The sequence below is a fragment of the Trachurus trachurus genome, assembly GCF_905171665.1.
Source record: "Trachurus trachurus genome assembly, chromosome: 11".
Taxonomy (NCBI): Eukaryota; Metazoa; Chordata; class Actinopteri; order Carangiformes; family Carangidae; genus Trachurus; species Trachurus trachurus.
In genome coordinates this window covers 12417652-12434015 of record NC_139904.1, presented here as the reverse complement: position 1 = coordinate 12434015, position 16364 = coordinate 12417652, and the positions used below count along the sequence as shown (strand labels likewise).

General features: G+C 42.5%; 1 protein-coding gene across 2 annotated transcripts; it reads left to right on the top strand.

Annotated features, from left to right (window-relative positions):
* The first annotated feature begins 376 nt into the window (after positions 1-376).
* cap1 (CAP, adenylate cyclase-associated protein 1 (yeast)) lies at positions 377-16363 on the top strand. 2 transcript variants are annotated; one of them, XM_083982662.1, is made up of 13 exons: positions 377-516; positions 5285-5386; positions 5566-5666; positions 5819-5896; positions 7213-7356; positions 8652-8737; positions 9674-9779; positions 11049-11238; positions 12132-12316; positions 12687-12810; positions 13013-13095; positions 14330-14470; positions 14972-16363. In XM_083982662.1, the coding sequence occupies exons 2-13, from the start codon at positions 5287-5289 to the stop codon at positions 15053-15055; spliced, it is 1422 nt and encodes a 473-aa protein (XP_083838788.1). In that variant the 5' UTR covers positions 377-516; positions 5285-5286; the 3' UTR covers positions 15056-16363. The 2 variants fall into 2 exon arrangements, with proteins under 2 accessions (XP_083838788.1, XP_083838789.1); XM_083982663.1 differs by lacking the exon at positions 377-516 and adding an exon at positions 1394-1460.
* Position 16364: the final 1 nt, after the last annotated feature.

Genomic DNA, 16364 nt, shown 5'->3' with positions numbered 1-16364 from the left:
AACATGATGACTCAACCAGATCCCATATGTAGGCCTACTTGTATGTGCAAACTGAACTGCAGATGCATTCATTTCTGTGACTTTCTCTGGAGGAATAAATGACATGTCGACATCACATCTCTCGCCTTCTTTACATAATGTCATGATGAGAGGAAGGAAAAGCAAGTTGTGTCATCTTTTTCTTTTCTTGTCTCTCTCTCTCTCTCTTTTTCTTTCTTTCTTTCTTCTTGCTGCCCTCTTGCCTCTCACACTCCTTATATGGGAAAGGAATTAGTTGCGCGAACAAGGGCGGAAACCAAACGCGACGGCGCGGTGACGGCTGGGTAAAAAAAAAAAAAAAAAAAAAAAAAAAAAGACTGACATACAGGAAGAAGAAGAAAAAAGGAGCGAGCTCAGTCTGCTGCTCTGCAAACCTGCTGCTCTCTCCCCTGCACCTCCTCCTCCACCCACCCAGCGCGGACACACGGAGATATATTAAAAGGACCAAATAAATCACTGCTTGACCAGTTTTAGCAGGTAAGCAAAAGAAGCAGCGGTGCATGTCGATATATATAATTTAAGAAAAATATATAAATAAATAAGATGAAGCGGCAACAATGCGCCGCCGCTTGCTCCAAAGCAGAAATCATTTATTGACGTCGGTGTGATGCTAACACACCGCGGCTAGCTGGCAAAATGTTAATCTGAGCCACCGCCCGACACTAGTCCTTTTCTTTTTCTTTTTTTCCCAATATGAATGTTTTAACCTTCACTTAAGTCCAGACTTCTTCTTTCTGTGGTGGTTGGTTCATATGTGGTTACTTCTTTTTTTTCTTCTTCTGCAGACTAGTGCAACATTAGCTAACACAGGGAGGGGTGTGTGTATGAGAGAGAGAGAGGAGAAAAAAAATCAGGAAATGCCGAAACAGAGACAGCACAGCAGACACACTCAACAGCAGGGAGGAGGGGGGAGTTAATTAGGTAGTTAACAATAACACAACTCTTATTAAATGTTTTTTTTTTCACAACACAGACTGTTGTGTTAGCTGTCTGTCTCATCGTTTGTCGCCGTTGGTGTTGTGACACATTTTGTATCGCTCGCAGATTTGTCCCCCCCCCCCCCTGCCTGTCGATGAAACCGGTCTCTCTGGCAAACGTTAACGTTGTCGTGTATCAAAAACGACTCAAGCTGTCTGAAACTTAACACTTTCAAGTAAATATAGTCGTTTATTATTTCTCATTAATATAAATGGTGGTTTCAGGGCGGACGGACGGGCGGGGGGGGACAGATTAGCCCGGACGCCGAGTTCCCCACGACACCAACTGCCGGTTCTGCTTTGCTAGCTAGCTGAGTTAGCTTTAGCCGCGCCGTGTGTCATCCCTGACCGTCTGATTGAAACCCCGGTGATCGCATTAACACCAGCGGCTTGAACTTGATTTGTCTGGAGCCTTGAGCCCACCGAAGTAGGACTGATAGCAAGGTGAGAGAGAGAGAGAGCTCTACCAGCCAGCCAGCCATTGCTTTGGCCTAGATCTACCTCTGCGACAAAGATGGGATGATGTGTGTGTGTGTGTGTGTGTGTGTTTTTGTTTTTTTTATGAATCACTGCTAATACAAGATACTACTCAAAACACTACTGGACTGCCCTTCGTTATATGTCTCATTAGTGTCTGCAAGCCCGACCCTCGCACAGGCCTAACCTACTTTATACTGCAGCCTGCATGATGCTGATGCTGGTGCTTTATGCTGAATATTTCTGCCATGTGTCCACAAAAGTAGGTCTGTGGTTGCAGTTGGCATTGTTTCACATCTTGGAGAAAGAGGAGCAAGTAGTGTTGGAAGGAGAAAGTCTGTAAACCATCACATTTTCAATGGCCGGGGGCTAAAAGGCTGCTGGATCACCAGCTGTGTAAAGTAGGCAGCTCCTCACACGCCCCAAAACCCCTCAGGGTCGAAGATGTATGATAATAGTTTGATTAATGTTCAATTTGCCATCAATTTTTAATCACTGAAGTGGAATAGCAACTGTGACAGGTCCTCCAACTTCACAAGTTTTATGACCTTAACTGAACTTATTCCATGTAAAGTTGTGGTTTATAAAAATAAAATAATAACTTATTTTGTCTGAGCCAAGTAATTAAGGCACAGAAAACCATGGATTAGGCAGAATCATTTCATCATAGGAAATGTGCACTGGTGGTTTCCAGATGCAAGAATAGATACTGAAAGTGCCATGAATAGTAGGGGTCAATATGGGTCCAACAAAAAAGATTCTATTCATTTTTATTTGTGTCATGTCATCTGAAAGTTTAGTTTGCTCTCTTAGTTACTACATCGAATCTACATTTCCCTTGTGGCACTTTTTTTTTTTTTTTTAAAGGTTTATTTGTAAAAGGTATTCATGTTGTGTCCTCAATCCCCGCAGATGAGTAACGCACCTATGGGCTTTGCAGACATTGTACTATTGTCATACTTAAATATTTATAGATGAGAAGGATAAGGCTGGTGATATTCTGCCTAGCCCAATAACAACAAGTCTAATTAGCAAAGAATTTCCTGAAACGGCTTTCAGCAATTGTTACTGAAACACGAAGGGGAAGGTGCATTTACTACTATTTCTTGGTACAATCAGTTCATTGGTAGTTTTGGTCTTTTTTTCTTTTGAAACCACCAGTCTTGTCCTTTTTTAGCTTCTGTAGGCCATTTTACTAAACGGCAGAGGCTGACTTCCTCCACCCCTCAAGTTGTGGTTAAGTCCAACTTTTACCCATCTTGCTTTTTTTTTTTTTTTTTTTTTACAGTGTGTAAATCGAAGGAAAATGTCATGGCAGGCACCATTTCCTGCCCTGAGTCATCATGACTGTATCTGCCCTCATGCCTCTGGAAAGTTCTTCCTTGACAGTGTAGTTTCCTTGGCGGTCAGCACTTGGATTCAACATATGTGGTCACATTACTTCAGTGGACTTAAGGAAATGTTAATGTATATCAATATTATCAAGCATTTAAATTGTTATAGGAACAAACTGATGGAGCATATAAATACACTCAACAATGCACTTTGTAATTCTAGGACCTTTTCAAAGCAGTGTGGTCACATATAGATGTTTGTTTTTGGCATCGTGTTACTTACTCCTCTTTACACCTTTAGGGGCCACTCCCTTCCTGTATGACTGGTGGTGAGTCATATCTCAGCTGAGACCAGGAAGTGTAGGAGTTGAACTATGGTATCTGCAGGTGTAGCTCTGCTTCTGCTGAACATTATGGCATGTAGGTCAAGGATAGTGAGGGTGTGTGTCCTGCTATGATCTAATTTATACCCAAGCTGCTGCATGCAGAAGTGAGTTTGCAACAGTGTTTTTTAAGGAGCCTGTCAGGATGTTTTTGTCTTTTGTTTTGATTTTTTTTTTTTTTTAATTCAATAACATTCAGGCACACAAAACACCACCTGACAGCCCAGCCTTGTATTGTTTTACCTGAGATGTGATAACAGTATTGTTTGGGATGACTTGCTAGTGTGAAAGTTGGATTAATGTCTAATGTGCAAAATGTATCTTGCCAGACTAGAGCTATCTGGTCCCACAAAAACTAAACAATATGTTCAACACGGACACCAAAAGTATAATTTTTCTGATCAATCGACCAAAATAAAACTGCAGATTCAGTTCACTATGGTACAAGACAGAGCATACATTACAAATCCTCACAATTAATGGTCAGGAACTGGAAATATTTTTGTCTTTTTTTGTTTGTTTGGAAAATGGTGGAAAAAACTAATGGGATATAAGCTGTACACACCTCAGTATTATGTCCTGGCAAATTCAGACTTTTTTTTTCTTAGTTTGTAGCTTCAGCTATCACAGCCAAAAATGTTAAGTGCTCTCAGTCACTAGATCTCTACAGGCTTGGTGCCTCTGTGGTGGTGAAAGTGAACCGGTGGCAGCTGGTTGGTTTATCTCCTGGACTCATTAGTGAGAGTGGGTCTGTGTGGATCCATTCATCGTCAGCCAGGTGTAAGTACCTGAGACTGGAGACACTCTCAGCCGCCCGGATGAAGGTGGTGTCGGGTTACGGCCGACCGTCTTATGTAATGTTAGCCCGTTTCTCATTAGGCGTGTCTGAGTACTTGTAAGATTATGCTTGATTTGAATTGGAAGTTAGTCAATCATGTACTTGAGTGAGTAAATGAGGAGTGTCAGATTTGCATGTTGTTTTGCTGTTTTGGACGGTCCCATCTTTCTGTTGTGTCCGAGAGTAGCAACCACTTCTGTTGCTCCTCCTCCCCTTTTAAATTGTGAAGTTGGGTCTGTTTTAGAAATGTTGAACTGACATATTTGGGATGACGGAGCAGGTCTGCACTCCTCACAGAGTCGCCACTAACTAGTAATGATCTACATAGCTTAACTCAGCAAGTCCTGACCTGCTTCCTGAACAGCCCCATTCTTCTTGTTCTTCTTCCCTTTTTCGTTACCCAACCACATTCGAGTATCACAGTGCAACAGAAATTCAGACACTTCCTCCTCCAGGGCTGTCAAAGCCTGTCTCCATATTTGCACATTTTTGGTTCAGTTTTTTGTTTTGTTTTGTTTTTTTGGCTCCATGTATTCAAATTATTTAGGATTTGGTCGGTGTTGGACAATGGGAGTCAGTGTAATCTCATCTGTGTGGTAAAAAAACACCAACAAAAACTGCGAACTGTGTCAGGTCCAAGTTAATTTCACTGCAGCCTGTAAAGTCTGCCTTCTTCAACTTGTTTTGCATCGTAATCAAGAGGAGTGAGTGCAGTGCATAATGCGAAACAACTTCAGGGACTTATTAAAGCAAAGCCACAGTTGTAAATATGTGATTGCTGGCAGTGGCACATGTTGTTTTGTACCATGTCGGACTAAAATCAACCCTAACTGCGAATGTGCCCATGGATTCAGAGCACTGCTGTTGTTGCCGTCCTTAGTAGCTAAACTTTAATTGCAGCGATTTCCTTCATCTTGTGTCCCAGGGGTGATTCAGTCCCCCAATTAGGAGGCCTGAACAGAGAGCACCACTGTGTCCTGATAATTAAAAACAACTGATCACGACGACGGACACAAACACCAGTAGAAGTATTAAAAGCTTTTTGGCGCCTGGTTTGGTTAAAAAACGTTGAGACAGTTCAACGAATGAATGAGCTATAATGTCAAATAAAGTCACTACAGAGTTGTAGTCGGGCGTCAGATTAACAACTTGCAGAGACAACGATGATGCATTTGGAAAAAAGAGGGTTTAACCAGCCCGTTTTCACCCGTCCTCTTCTCTTCTCCACCTCTACAGGTATGGCAGAGTTGGCGAGTCTGGTGCAGCGGCTGGAGGTGGCGGTGGGCCGTCTGGAGTCCATGTCGGGCCCCGGATCTTCTGACTCTGCTGGTGGAGGAGGTAGCTCTCAAGTGTCATTATTATTATTATTATTATATATAAGTTACTCAATATGTCTCTAAACGTCTACTCATACTGTCCGTTAAACCGTCCACCTGCTGCGCTGTCATGAAGACCTCAAGCTGAATCCTTCTACCTGAAGTACAGACCTAATGATACATGTGTTTTTTTCTCTCCAGCTGTTGCTGCGTACGTCGAGGCCTTTGACGCGATCGTCAACGGCCCCTTGGCCCAGTACCTGTCTCTCAGCCAGCAGATCGGAGGCGATGTCAAGAAACACGTAAGTTAGTTTTTAGAGATAAAATGCTAGAATATGCAACAATTAAAGAAAGTAAAAGAAAAAAAATATTCAAAGCGTAAAAGACAATAAAGTGGTTTGTAGTAAAAGCACCGAAAAACACTGTGTTGTTTTTTTTTCTGTTGTCCTACCAGGCAGACATGATGAAGCAGGGGTTCTCCTTTCAGAGACAACTCCTCGTAAAGGCCTCGTCCTCCCAGAAGCCCTCCGATGTGAGTTAAACACCCTTGGTACTTGCCAAGTCACTTAATGTCTTTGAAACTGATCGATAGATGTGCTGTTTATTCAGCAAGCAATCTGCATAATTCATAGAGTTTCCCCACTGTCCTACATCCACAGAGTCCTCCCTCTTGTTCCGCACAGGGAGTCTGTCATGGTGCTGTTTCACCCTCATTTCCTGCCCCATTATGTTTATGTTTACATTTACAAAGAGTTGCTCACATGACACCAATCTTCGAAACAAGAAGTGGTTTTAAGGTTAAAATTCATTCATCCCCGACGGGAAATTCATTTGTCACAGCAGCATAAAAAGAGCAACAGGACATTACGAGTACTAAATAAATATACTATATATATCATAAACTATATAAAATTTTACAAAATATAGAATTCAATTCATAAAATACATAAAGGGATATTTCAACATTTTGGCAAATTGGCCCATTGCCATAATCCCTATAGTTTTAGGAGTAGGTTTGTTACCTTTAATTGTCGGTGCAAGCTACTTTTAGAACGGTGGAGCAGAGCCGCGAGCTGCTACACAATCCAACAAATCCAACAACTCCAAAACGCACATTCACCACGATATGAGAGGCAAATTCAGAGACTGCTTGCCGAAAAACTGCCTCCAACGGGAACGCGCATCAGCGGCTTCGCATGAATTTACCTCGAAAACCACTCCGTCAGGTAATGTTTCGTTATTATCTCATAGCGTGGTGAATGTGCAGGTCACAACTTGTCCACGAGGGCGTTTTGGAGTTGTTGGATTGTCTATTTGATAAGTTTGATGAGGGAAACCAAGAAATCCCATTAGCCTCCGTAACGTGGCTCTGAGCAGCTTGCGACTCTGCTCCGCCGTTCTAAAAATAGCTTGCACCGACAATTAAAAGTAACGAACCTACTCCTAAAACTATAGGGATTATGTTGGCAATGAGAGAATTTGCCAAAATGTTGAAATATCCCTTTAAAAAAATACTGTGCTCTCTGCTTGCTGGATAAAAATAACAGATTAAAAATGCTTGGTGGTAGACAAAGAAAAGATAAAAGCAGTTTTAATTTAAAGTGCAAGGGGATAAAAGTGCTACAGCTGATAATGACTAAACAACAGTGTCCACAACACCACATTACAGACTAACTGGAACTGTTAAAACGGCTATCGGGGTAAAAGACCTTCGGAAGCACTCTGTCTTGATGTGTCAGACTGAATGAAGAGAGTTTTTGAATCTTTATTTTTTATTTTTAAAAGCTGCCATATGAGTAAAAAAACGTTTCAAATGCCGACTTGTGTTTCCTCTTTTCCCCCGTTCAGGCAGTTCTGACGACTCTCCTGCAGCCGGTGTCCAAAGCCATCCAGCAGGTTCAGGCGTTCCGCGAGCAGAACCGCTCCTCGCCGCAGTTCAACCACCTCTCTGCCGTCAGCGAGAGCGTGCCTGCCCTCGGATGGGTCGCCATGGTGAGACCGGGGATGTGTGTGGTGGTTTGTGTGTTAATGTGAGTGATTCAGTGTGTGTGTGTGTCTGTGTGTGTGTGTTAGAGAGTGGATAAATGAGTGTATAATGGCGGGAAACAAGCCTTTCTTTGATTCTGTCATCGCTGTCTGGTGAGCGACAGTTTCTTGGCTGACGCACAGACGCCAGCAACAGAGCTGCACTGTTTGGACGATTAACCCTTTGCTGTTGTTGTTGTGTTGACTCTCATGAATAACACATCATCTTTTCAAAAACGCATAATAGATTCATTCTTCGTACGCCTACTTGTGTGTCTCAAAGATCACATGATAAACTACATTTTTTTCATTAATAACCACATATTTGCTACTGTAATTTACAAGTGAAAGGAGACGTTTGACATCTGCTACCAAAGGTCAGATGAGAAGATTGATAGCATTGATGTTTCTACGCTGTATGTAAAATGCAGTCTGGAGGCAAGAAGCTTAGCTCAGCATAAAGGCTGGAAACAGCTTGGACCGGGTCAAGTTCAGAATATGCTTACAGATGCATCTGATGGTCTCTATTTAAAGTGATACGCTCATATCAGTGGGTTGTGGTGCTGGAGCCAGCAGATAATTAGCTTAGCTGGAAGACTGGAAACAGGGGCAAACCACTAGCCTGGTTTGTCCAAAGTTGACAAAATCCTCCAGACGGCTCTAAATTTAGACAAAAAACTGAAGTGCAAAGGCAGACTTGTTTTGTTTTTTTACCATGACAGGCTCACTGATTCTTCCTCTTTCCAGCGCTCACACTACGCTAATCTAAACTAACTGACCGCTGAGTGTATCTTCATATTTACTGTACTGATAGGAGATCGGTATCAGTCTTCTCGCTTCATGCTCGGCAAGAAAACAAAATGTATTTCTCCTAACATGTAAAAACTGTTCCTATAACCCAGTGTTTTTCAACCCTGGGGTCGGGACCCCACGTGGGGTCGTCTGGAATTCAAATGGGGTCGCCAGAAATGTCTAGTAATTGATAAAACACCACACACAATCTTAAACAACTGCATTACTTTCACTTTCTCAAATATAAATTGAGTTCAAATAAAATGCAGCATATAAAAATATCTGAGCTGGCACATCTTGATTGACGGTCGGCCGTGATCACGTGACTGCACATGATCACGGGTTCGCCAGAAATTTTGGATGTCAAAATGGGGTAACGAGCCAAAAAAGGTTGGGAACCACTGCTACTGTATAACCCGTTTAGACACGAATGCACACATGTTTAAAACTGTCATTACCTCTTATCCCAGGCTCCTAAACCATGCCCCTATGTGAAAGAGATGCAGGATGCGGCCATGTTCTACACCAACCGTGTGCTCAAGGAATTCAAGGACAAGTGAGTACAGCTTCTGTTTCCTATTGTCGTCAGGAGTAAAGCTGTCCACACACTTAATTTTAGATGTAACGCAGTAAGAGTCCGGAGGGACTTCATTTGCAATTTGCCCCTTTTTTTTCTGCGTCATTTTTGTTTTTTTAAAAAGTTGTAACATCTGATAAATGATATGGCAACAGGAACTTTCAAATGCAGCCGAGCAGTTTTCAGCTTCCATCCGTCTTTCATGTTTTCCGTCCTCGAGGCTTTTTGAGTCGATGTATCCAACAGTTCTGCTGAGTCAGCGCTGATGCACGCTGGGGGACGACTTCCCCCGTTCAAACCTGAAATCAAGCCTTTTTTTTTTTGTCTATGCACAGATCAGTTACAGTCAAGTCAGAGACTGTAGGAGCTACTCTGACTAAAATCTGCCTGTTTATGCCGACCAGTTTCAAGAAAACACTACTTGTATTCAAATTTGAAGGTTAGCTCTCAGCAGGGTTGAATGCAGAACGGTAATCCAGTATTCAAATACAAGGTGTAAGAACAACAATCGGCTCAAGACAGTATTAAGTCTTAGTTTATCAGTTCATCTGGGTAAAGAAACACACCCATGCCATCACTGCACTTAATAATCTCCACTGTTAACCTTGTATAGATGCAGCCCCCCTTCCCTATGTGTGTGTGAACTTATCTATGTGTTGGTTGTTTAAGGGGTGGGCAAATGTTTTTCAATGTCTGGTGGTGTTTCTGCATTGTGTGTGTTTATGTGATGACAGACTGAAAACACATTGCCCTATGGAACAGTAAAGGCTATCTATCTACAGTACATGTTGCCTGTTTTCCTGTAGGAGCAGTGAGAAGGAAGGATAAACTGCTAGAGGGGGGGAAAGAAAAGATTTGAACATTAAAAAAAAAAAAAGATAATGAACAGATGATCCTGTTTCCTTCCCCCGACAGGGACAAGAAACATGTGGACTGGGTGAAAGCCTACGTCACCATCTGGACTGAGCTGCAGAATTACATCAAACAGCACCACACCACCGGACTGACCTGGAGCAAGAGTGTGAGAATTATAATTATTAATCTTCTGTCTGTCAAGAAAAAACTGCAGAGTAAAGGTGCTTTTTACAAATATGACATGTGTAAAGCAAGTGAAGTAAGAATAACCTCTCAAAGCAGCTTGAAAATTATCACATGATTCATCCAGAAAATTGACCACCCGGAACAATGTATGAAAGTTGCATCCCATCTATATACATGGTTTACAAATTATAATCAAAGCATTAAAAAAAAAACTGAAGTAAGAAAAAAGCATTACAGAAATCATCTAATAACAGGAAATTAATTCCACATCCACAAGGTCAGACAATGATTATACATAGGAAGATCATAGACAGGTTAAAGGTGTACAGAAATGGCCGTTTGTCCTGTTTGTCGCGCCGAGTTGTCACGAGCTGCAACACGAGTTTACCCGAGTAAGGAAAACAAATTTGATTGCTCGTTATCGAGCAGGCGGGATATTCAAAGCTTGGGGCGAGACCGAGCTCCGTGTGTGTGTGCGTAGCCTCGCATCACCAGGCTCTTCAGACAAGCGAAGAGCCTGGTGTCCCGTTACCTCGAATTTCGTCTGCATTCTGGTTCCTGTCTGTAGCGGAAACCGAAATCACCAAATTCACCCAAATAAAAGTGTTCACCAACATAAAACTTATAAAATAAACATTAACTTGTAATACAATAAAAGCAAAATGTTAACTTAATGGCTCGGGGACTTTCTTGTAAATTATATTCCTTAAATTAAAGAGTTTTACCGCATTTTATTAGCTCCGTGCTTTTATTTTGAAGGAAAGGTCTATCTCTCTCGCCCTGGATCCGTTTCCTACCAAAACAGCCAGTCAACGGCCCCAGACTAGTGTGTGCGTGTCTCAGACGTTTGATTGACGGATGACGGATCCAATATCAGTGGCTGATGAATCGTGCGCAGGCTGACGTATAATCCGTGCGCCTGCATTATCCAATGCGGGAAAAAAAAAACACACTTTCATCCCGGATTTACTCAAAAATAGAATTTTGCACAAAGTTTGGCCTACATCGTCTGATAGACGAGTTATTACACTAATTATATGACCCAGAGTGGGCTCAAATTTTCTTTTCTGCACACCTTTAATTTTTGCTCTCGCTGATAAATTCAAATAATAATAATTTTTAAAAGTGCTTATAACGTCCTTTCAAAGTCGTGGTGTAAAACCAGATCAGCAAGGGTGAAATTAAATGAAATTTTATTGGCTACTACAGCTGTCTAAAATATGACATTTTTGATTTCTTGTCCACCCAGGGTCCTGTTGCTGCGGCCTCTGCAGCACCTCCTTGTGCTCCTGCTGGTGGATGTCCTCCCCCACCTCCCCCCGGACCTCCTCCTCCCCCCATGGACTTGAGCACATCTGGCGGCGGCGGCGGCGGCAATTCTGGTGACGACCGTAACGCTTTGTTCGCCTCCATCAACAAGGGATCGGACATCACCAGTGGTGGGTTGCTAAAATATTCTACTAAAAGCACATAGGAGACTCATGATATTATAGGAAGATGTTTCTTGAAACGATGCCGCGTTTATAGAAATCTTTTTCAAAACAAAGAAGGAAAAAGATTGTTTTGGGTGAAGCTTCGTTTCCATGTGGACGAGGCTTTTATCTTCCTATGTTAGCATGACCGCTGATCTTAGAAGACCACTTCCTGTTGCTCTCCTACCTTTTGATCACATCAATGCTTTTATTGTGAAAAGGTCACTGTAAACGCATTATATTTGTGATGGAAGCTTGTTCTGCAGGGGACTGCGTACTGCAGTAAGCATGACATGTAATAGGGATGGGCAATGATTTTCCAATGTTCGAATAGTCATTCAATGAAAAAAAAATCAAATAAACTATCGAAAAAATTTAAATGTTCCCTTTTTACTGTCGCAGAAGGAGAGATGGAAAGACTCCTACAACCACCAGAAAGTTCTGTGTGAACAAAACAAGTGAAACTGAGGTGCAGTGAAAAGTCTGCACGGTGCGGACTTTGATGAGCGGCGATACCAGAGAATATTGACTATTTTTACGCCGGGAGAGAAGACTTCGTTCTCGTTTAGATGTGCTCTCATTTCGAGGACTGAAGCGGTACCCTTAACAATATTCTCCTGTGCCGATTCTCATAACAGTCCGTGGTTTCATTTATTTTATGACGGCTGTTTTTCAGTCGGTGATTTTAAACAATCCCCTGGCGGTACCGCTCCTCTGGTGCCGCTTCTCATTTCAAGAGAGAGAGAGAATGGTCAAATTAGTTCCCGGTGGTTATCGAATTAGTGCTTTTGCTTCAAATGCCCATCCCTAACATGTAACCCTCAAAGCTACAGACTTACAATGCGATTCCTTTTCTCCAGGCCTGAAGCATGTGAGCGACGACCAGAAGACCCACAAGAACCCCGGCCTGAGGTCTCAGGGTGCTCCAGTGCGTACCGGACCCAAACCCTTCAGCTCCCCGGCCTCCAAACCCGCCGCCGCCTCTCCGGCCCCGGCCCGCACTCTGCCCCCTGTGTTGGAGCTCGACGGGAAGAAGTGGAAAGTGGTAGGTTTTTGGACCGCTCGCCTCTAGACCTGCATTAGAAAACACAGCCAACACAAAACCAAAGATAGAGCTGCATTTAATTTAGTTTAGTAGTTACGTCATCCCCGTGGAAGGAAAAGCAATGAATTAGGTCTGTGCTGTATCAAAACATGTCAACGTGTTGTTATTGTTGCCTCTAGCTGAAGTGATTTAACCCAAATGAGTCATTCAGCCAGAATTACTAGAAAAACTATTTTAAATGGCAACAATTTAAAGTATCTTTAGCCATAGTTCCTCCTTTAAACTTGCACCGTCTCATCTCTCTTGTACTTGAACTCTTTACTGTCTTGTTCACACACTTTTTCCCCCTCCTCCTCCTCGCCCCCTGTAGGAGAACCACGAGGGTGCACAGAACCTGGTGATCAAGGACACAGAGCTGAAGCAAGTGGTTTATGCTTACAAGTGTAACAAGAGCACCCTGCAGGTCAAGGGCAAGATCAACTCCATCACTATCGGTAAGACACGAGTTCGATACTGGAAGAATCAGAGCATATATCTAACACTCTGGGAGCACTGGGCGGAGACATCGATTGTAACCAGTTAATGTTTGCCTCATGTCAACCCATTCGTTCAGATTGTAAAGTAAATACATACCAATGTTACATCACATGTTGCACATGCTTCTGTCCTCTAAACATGTTTGTTTCTCTCCATCAGACAACTGTAAGAAAATGGGCCTGGTGTTCGATGATGTCGTCGGCATCGTAGAGGTCATTAACTGCAGGGACGTCAAGGTCCAGGTGTGTATGTGAAACTGACAGTTTTAGCGTTAATAGGACCGTGGCTTTGTTACGTTTCATGTCATCACACAGTGATTTCTGCATGGATGAACATTAAAGCTACAGTTGGTAAGTTCCAAACGATACACCGTCAGGTCATCGGGAGCTGTGATTGGTTCCTACTCGTGCCCCCTCCACCTGACTGGTGGAACAGCACCGGGAGCGGTGGATCTTTGCAAATACGATTACAGGCCGTAGGTGGAGCCAGAGGAGTGGGATTTTGTCCTAACTTACCCATTTCATGTCCTGCTATCGGAATATATTGACGGTTCCAGCAAATATGACTGAATAACTGTTACCAACTGAAGCTTTAATGCTCCGTTTCATATTCATGTACTTGTACACTGATAACTGCAGGCTGCTCAGTCCTTTTTAAACAGGGACTTAAGCAATAGCGGATTTTGCGAAGACTAAGGAACCCCCATACATACATGGACATGTCATAATAAATAAAACAGAACATTATTGCATTGCTCGAATTCCCAGCTCAGTTCTCTGCATTTAGCAGCTGAAGAGCAGAAGGAAGGAATGATCTGGAGAACCGATTGGTCTTCCCAAGCGGCTGCTTGTGTCTCCGTCCTGATGGCATTAGTGCAAATTCTTTACCAATAGCGTGCTCATGATTAATAATGCCTTTTTGCCTTTTTAAGGACGCATCTCTCCCAGAGATAGTTTAGATCCGTCATTTGTTTACCTTTAATTTTGGAGTTCCTGTCCTTCACTGCCAGGCTGTTCAACCAGCAGATAAAGGAAAAAGTAACATGAACAAATCTAAGAATTTAGGTTTACCGTGTCAACTATACTAATCATTTCCAGAGTGTGTGTTGCTGAAACATGTATAGTGTGTCACTATCAATTGTAGAACACTTTTCATTTCAGAAATACAATGAGAACCATTCAATCCACTCATCTGAACCACATGTTGTAGCGACTACATGAGATTGCTTGTTTCCCCGTAGTAGATCAGCCGACTACGGAAGGCAATGCCGACACAACGGCTTCAGTCTCGATCAGCGGAGCAAAGATCCATTTACGGGAGCCGTAGCCGTCGCAAAATCCGCCGTTGCTTAAAGTCCCCAATGAATCTTGGTGCACTGATGAATCACCTCAAGAAAAACATATTCAACTTATTGTTGTGCATCAGCAGGTCTATTTACACGTGACTAAACTGTGTTGTCTCTTCCTGTATACCCAGGTCATGGGTAAAATCCCCACCATCTCCATCAACAAGACTGACGGTTGCCATGTTTACCTGAGTGAAGCCTCGCTGAACTGCGAGATCGTCAGCGCCAAGAGCTCAGAGATGAACATCCTGGTTCCCAAAGACGGAGAATTTGTGAGTGTCCACTCAGGAGGGAGAGGAGATCATGGGATTCGCATTATGCTGCTCGCTACTTTGTTACTGGCCTCTGACGCTACTTTGACGATTATGTTGTAAAAATAGATTAAAGTGGAAGAACTGGACTTAATGAATTGAATAAGCTGGTTTTACAAGCTTGGCCAAAGCAAGTCAGTCAGACGTTAAACTGACAGAACATTTACAAAATAAGAGCTCATGTCGCTTTTATGTTGAAGTCATGACGGCAACATGATTACCTCAAGTCTGAATCCAGTGCTGTCAACAAACTTAAAGGCCAAAACAAGACGAGATTAAACAAAGACCATAACATTTAATGGGAGTCCTGAAATAATGTCTTCATCTGAATAATATGAATAAATGATAAAATAGATGAGGACATTTATCAGGGGGTTAGTTGTGAATCTGAGCCCATCTTCTCTCTAATAAAATATTCATTTCAAGTCAGTGACCACCTCTCTCTCTTCCTTTTCTCCTCAGACGGAGCTTCCTGTCCCCGAGCAGTTCAAGACCGTCTGGGACGGCCAGAAGCTCGTTACCACAGCAACAGAGATTGCCGGATAAACACGGGCAGCGTGTGAAAAGGCCGCCCCTCTTCGACACCATCCCCACCCCCACCCTTTTTTTGCAAGACGCCTACCTGACTGATCAACCACCCCACCAGCTAACTGTCACACTGTAGACTGAGATTCGGACCTCATGCGTTGTATCCCCCCCTCCCCTCCTCCTCTTCCTTATCAGCCAATCACAGCTTAAGCTGTACCCTTCGATAAGCCAATGAGAGGACTGCTCACGTTTACCTGGAGCAAATCCTCCAGCCAATCAGCAGGGAGCAGCTTGTCGTTTAAATTGGGTTTTCTCCCCCTGCCCCCTGTGAGCCAGTGAGCACTTTCCAAAAAACCCTTCATGAGTTTTGCCAATAGCTGGGATACTGTGTATGATTTTTTTTTTTTTTTTTTTCCAATCTCAATCTATCTGGATAATGCTAAGCTAAATTCAACATGTAGAATAGCCGACACTGTTCCTCTGCAACAAAAAGCACTGCAGCCAGGAGGTCCTGCTGTGAAGTTGTGGTTTCTGTTTCATTATATGCAATTCACCGGTGAAGCACTTGTCCAAAAACGACAAAAAAAGAGAAAGACAACCTTTTTTTCCAGAGGCCACTGGCTTTCATATCACCTCCACTGATGTTGACTACAAAATGATTAGCATTCATAGTGGATACTGACACATTTTAAAAAGATTTGTCAGCACTCAAAGCACACAAAGTAGGAGTAAAAACCACTGTGTCTATTTCACATCATGAAACTCTCTTCATCTAGATGATACTGGTGCAATTAAAAAAATTAAAAAAAAAATTGTGGGAAAAATTATAACTCCATGTGGTTTTCCCTCAAAAAATCCACATATAGGACATTCCTGAGTATGAAAAAACATTCCACATAAAGGAGGCATGTAAGAAAAAGTTTGAGTGAGGAGCAAAGAGATGTTGTTGCAAAGTGGAGGAGAAAGAAAAATGACACAAAGAGGCTGAAAGACATTATCACTGATTCATGTTGAACGCTCCACCTTCACCTCAGTCTGTAGATTGGAAGTATCAGCTGTAATCATCTGTATTGATATGAAATATTATTAAATAGTCTTAAATATGAGCCCTCACCACCATCACCATCATCATAATCACCTCTCCACTTGCTCCTAGCCACGTCTGCACTCTTCAATTATCTTCAGCTCTTGTAGCTGTGAAGCTCTTTGCTGAATCATTTTTTTATATTGTCTCTTTTTTTTCTTCTTTTACCTCTTTTATTTTTGGGTCCAAAATCAGAAGTCTGCTCATTAGTACTGGAGACATCATTAAAAACGTTGCAATAAA

Excerpts from the sequence above, each read along its gene's own strand:
- cap1 (XM_083982662.1), top strand. The coding sequence starts at position 5,287 with ATGGCAGAGTTGGCGAGTCTGGTGCAGCGGCTGGAGGTGGCGGTGGGC. Across the intron at positions 5,897-7,212 it reads CCTCCCAGAAGCCCTCCGAT|GCAGTTCTGACGACTCTCCT; the intron begins GTGAGTTAAACA and ends TCCCCCGTTCAG. Across the intron at positions 8,738-9,673 it reads CTCAAGGAATTCAAGGACAA|GGACAAGAAACATGTGGACT; the intron begins GTGAGTACAGCT and ends TTCCCCCGACAG.